This window comes from Seriola aureovittata, chromosome 18, assembly GCF_021018895.1.
Source record: "Seriola aureovittata isolate HTS-2021-v1 ecotype China chromosome 18, ASM2101889v1, whole genome shotgun sequence".
In the NCBI taxonomy this organism is placed as follows: domain Eukaryota; kingdom Metazoa; phylum Chordata; class Actinopteri; order Carangiformes; family Carangidae; genus Seriola; species Seriola aureovittata.
Window position 1 is genome coordinate 21046458 of NC_079381.1, and position 5004 is coordinate 21051461.

The 5004-nt window shown below is 42.2% G+C and overlaps 1 protein-coding gene across 1 annotated transcript; it reads left to right on the top strand.

Annotated features, from left to right (window-relative positions):
- The first annotated feature begins 812 nt into the window (after positions 1-812).
- Positions 813-3878, top strand: foxd1 (forkhead box D1). The gene has a single exon (XM_056402757.1). It carries the CDS (start codon positions 2236-2238, stop codon positions 3295-3297), a length of 1062 nt encoding a protein of 353 aa, XP_056258732.1. The 5' UTR covers positions 813-2235; the 3' UTR covers positions 3298-3878.
- The last annotated feature ends 1126 nt before the right edge of the window (positions 3879-5004 follow it).

The following is a 5004-nucleotide window of genomic DNA, read 5'->3' on the forward strand; positions in this document are numbered from 1 at the left end:
TCAATATTACGTTTATTATACGTACCTATGGTGGGTCTTCAGACTAGTCTGCCATTTCAATCTGTGAAGAGGCAGAACTAATTAATAACAGATAAAATATAGCATCCAATCGGTTATTAACAAGACAAATTACACCAGTGTAGGAAAAAATTAAGAAAAACATTAAGTCTATTTGTTTGATGATATTACGAAATTCCTAATTTTACAGTAGCACACTGACGCGTGTATTGTCTATAAATAAATTATTATTTATAGGCTGGTATTAGCTGTAGTTTAAAGCTTTATGCCAAAAAGATAAGTCAGATAAAGTAGGTTTTAGTTTATAAATTCTATAAAATATTACTTCTAAGGTGAGTTATCTGTACATTTCTGGATGTGAGACCTTCCAGCTGCAACTGCTTTTATGAGCCAGAAGTGTTTTGTTAATTGTGAGAGACGTCCACCACTAGATGGCGCTGGTCAAATGGAAACCACTGAAAAGTTACACAGCACCTGAATACATCTGACAGTTTGAAATAAAGTTGTGATAAGTATAGTTATAGACTTTTATTTTAAGTCTAATTTGCTTTTAGATCAGCTGCTTTTTTAAAAACTGCCTGATAAATTATTTTTTTCTGACACAAAAGATGAGAAGTAAAATATTTGGGAAAGTTGTTTTACTTTAATAATTTGATTAATTTCAACAGAGTGTAATAGTCTGTTAAATGTGCTTCCTTTGTTTGATTTTTGTTTGATTTAGCAAAAGAAAAAAAAAAAACATAGCATCGTTTCTTCAAAAATGGAAAAGAGTGACAAACTAATTATCAGTTTAGCATCTAAGAAACAGTCACATTTAAAGGCAAAGCTGAACGACAGCAATATGGTCATCTAGAGGTAAAACGGAGTGGAAGATTATATGTATTCATACTTTAGTCACTCTTACTCTATTTGATAATGACACAGGACCCATGAAGACAAAAATCAAAATCAGCAAACATGAATGTATGAACTTCACATTTTTATTTTAGGAGCAATTTTAATATACCACCCAGACACTTGGGGGAGATATATATTATATATTGTCATGTTTAATAATAGGCTTATACACATTACAATGCAATTTTCACTCGAGACTTGCAAGTGGGCAGACACTTTTTTTCTTTAATGTTTTTTTTTTTTTTTTTGTTACCAAATTTTTCTTTGTTAAACAAGAAAAAACATATTAAAAAATTAAAGTAAAGGAAAATGAATAGAAATTTCCACTCAGCAGCACCATGCTCCAGACGCACGGCACAGGCCTTATATCTGGGGCTTGCATGCTCTGCGTGACCCGTGACTGATTCGAGTTAACAGCTGACTCTTTTCCATTACAAATGGCTCGCGGATAATCTAGATAACTACCGGATCACGCAAACTGAGCTGCCTGGATGTGGTGCACCACTCTCCGGCACTGCATCAGAAGGCATTCATATTAAATATCATAGGTATTCTTTACAGTGTATATTAGCCTATTTTGGCCATAACCTCGTTTGCTTTATCCCATATTTTGAGATGTTGTTTCTTCGAATTAAAAAAATCTGAAATCTGCACGTACTCTCTGAATGTATCACACTGATAACTAAACTTAAATAAATAAGAAAAAATTTCAATATATCTGCTTCGATCTCAGAAATAACCACACCAGTAATTACACTTTCCTAGAGAGCTTTTTTTTTTATTATTATTCCAGAATCTATTTTTGCGCAAAACACTGGGTTGGAATAAACGCTTCAGATTAGTCATATGTGGACTGCAGGCCACCAGGAATGACCACTAAAAAGGATGTAGGCCACACCAAACTCTTTTTTTTAAAACACTCATAGTTAATTTTCAAAGCCCTTTTTTTGTTATTTAATTTTTCTCCCTCTCTCTCTCTTCGTTTGCCTCGGTGACGTTTCCTCACCATGTGACCAGGGCAGTGGTATAAATAACGAGCGAAGATCCACCCCCTCTGTGATTCAGGTTTGGCCCTTTTGCAGGTTTCCCGGAACATTTCTCTGCCTGGCATCGAAGGGGATCGTTCGTCAGTCGGCGACAATAAAACCTGAAAACATATGGAAATAGCGAGAAAACAGGGGGGCATCTCTCACCGGCGGCGACACGTGCTCCTCTCCTCTCCCCCTCCTCATATGAGTTTTTGAAGAGGGAGGGCAGGGCAGCTTGTGCATCTCATCGTCTTCCTCATCTGGCGTCGGAGGGCACAGGCGTGTGTGAGCCATGACTCTGAGCTCAGAGATGTCGGATGCCTCCATCCTTTCGGAAGAGACCGATATAGACGTGGTCGGCGAAGGGGAGGATGGGGACAACCAGACGCGCTCCTACGTAGACGAGGTGGCGCAGATGCACGACGGGATCCTCCTGGCCGGCTCTCCTCCTCCGTGCCTGGACAGCTCCACCTCCACAAGGGATACCTACAAGCCGGCGGGCAAGAACAGCCTGGTGAAGCCCCCTTACTCCTACATCGCCTTAATCACCATGGCCATCCTGCAGAGCCCCAAGAAGAGGCTCACTCTCAGCGAGATCTGCGACTTCATCAGCAACCGCTTCCCGTACTACAGAGAGAAGTTCCCGGCCTGGCAGAACTCCATCAGACACAACTTATCCCTCAATGACTGCTTCGTCAAGATACCGAGGGAGCCCGGGAATCCTGGGAAGGGCAACTACTGGACCTTGGACCCGGAGTCGGCTGATATGTTTGACAACGGGAGTTTTCTGAGGCGAAGGAAACGATTCAAGCGGCAGCAGACGCAGGATTTGCTGCGGGAACACAACACTTTTATCCCCGCCGCTGCTGCGTATGGGTACGGACCGTACGGCTGCGGAGGATACGGCATCCAGCTCCAGTCCTACCACACACACTCTGCGCTCTATGCTTTTCAGCAGCAGCAGCAGCAGCAGCAGCAACAGCAGCACTCCAGGCATTCACACTCACACACGGGAACCATTATCCCTGCACCGTCTTTGATGCCCACCACCACGGACTTAGCCAGGAGTAGGTTTTATCCCCAGCTCAGCTCCAGCCTGGGCTCAGCCAGCGTGCAGGCTGCAGCCCCGGTGCAGAAGTCCAGCTCCCCGGTGCAGAGGTCTCCCTTCTCCATAGAGAGTATCATAGGAGGGTCACTTAGCCCCTCCAGGACTTCTCCGGTCCTTGTCCCGGTCTTACCGTCTTCTTTGGGGCCTCCAGCGGCCAGCCAGCCGCAGACCGTCCATCCCGGAACTGTTTTACACGCGGCTGAAAACTTTCCGAGCAGAGTGGTCAGCGGCACTAGCGGCTGTTAAATGTCTTAACTACAAACTTTTCAAGAAACTATATAAAAAAAGAAACAGCAACAAAAACAAAAAACGCCCCCTCTTTGAAGGTAGGATTATTTTTGTATGTTTATTTGATAGCACGCAGCTGAATGATGGACATAATAACACTATTTGTGCCTATATTCATGCTGTTTAAAAAGATATATTTATGTTCATTTTTTTCGGTGTGAATCAGACTTTTGACCACGAACTGTCCTTGTATTTTTCCATGAAGTGATTCGTTTCAGTCACTGTTTAGGGCGTCTCAGGATAATGACTTAATGAACAGGTTATGAATGATCACATGTTTAAAATAGGCTAATAATGTATTTGTGTCAAACACATCCATGTTTTTTTTTTCATTAGTTTGACAAATCAAAACATTTTTTAAAGTTTTGATTTGAACTTTGTATTAAAAGACACAGAGAGCAAAGTCATACATTTATAATAATATGCAGTGTGTGTTTATTTCAGTAATAAAACATTGTACATTTTTGGCAAGTATTGTGTAATTGAAGTGTGATATTTTTACACAGTTTGTTTTAAACAAGAATAAATTTCGTTTTGCAAAAAAGTTAATTTGTTTGGAAATACATTTATTAAATAATCTTAAACTTCATTCAAGTAACCCAGGGTTGATACTTAGAAAGAAATAATGTTGCCAAAAAACATGAAGTTGGAGGTGTTAATGATTTTAATGAGTCTTTACATTATAATTGTGTGTATTAACCAGCTAATAACAACTGCTAGGCTGTGACAGAGGGGCAAAGAGGTGCTTCCTCCATTTCAAAAAGCGTGCGTGTGCCCACGTTTTGACCCCCCCCACCCCCACCCCCACCCTCCAAAAAATAATAATAATAATAATAATAATTTTGTGCATTATGTTTACAGATATAGTTTGTTCAGAAGTTGCACACTCTCTGGTGCCAGTGCTGCACACTTTGGAACATGCGCACTCTGGGCCTGCGTGTCCATCTGACCTCTCTCACACTCATCCTCGTAATTACGGTGAGCGGACAGGAAGGTGTCAGCGGGGTGAGACGGGCTGTATTTTGCCTGCTTCAGGCCGGTGATTATACCGGTGCTGATGTCGACAGCTGGCCAGCTCTTGAGAAAACACTCCTCATTCAGTATTTCATTATCTGCTCTTATTTGACACAGTTTTCCCAGAGAAAATGAGATGTTGCCCCTGAAGTCTCGCTCTGGTGTGCCACGGGGCCAGCGGGGGATGTTTTTGGAGGTTAAAACCACCTTAATCCACTCATTCTTTTTCAGTGTTTACTCACTTTTATTTTGGCATTTATTTGCCCCACATAGGAAAGAGCATGACATTTGTAACATGCAAGCAGCCGCTGACACAAGAAGCCAAACAGAGTTGCTGGGTTTACGCAGTCGCACAGAGAAATTTGCAGATAATCAGACACCGTAGTAAAGACAAACCTGCAAGTGGACAGATTACTCACCTCCGAAATACACTTCAATGTGGAGCAGGTGCTGAAGCTCAAGGCTGCAGCAGCACCTGTGCTACCGTGATGCTGCATGATGTGTCAGACCTCTTATATGGAATTTTTCATGACTTCTGTATGTAGCCTTTACTGTACAGCCCCGCCGCTGCTGCTGCTGCTGCTTCCGTGACTGGATGTGTGCGCCCGTCGACTGCGTGTGTCTGCCTGATTCAAAGCAACGTGTGTGTAG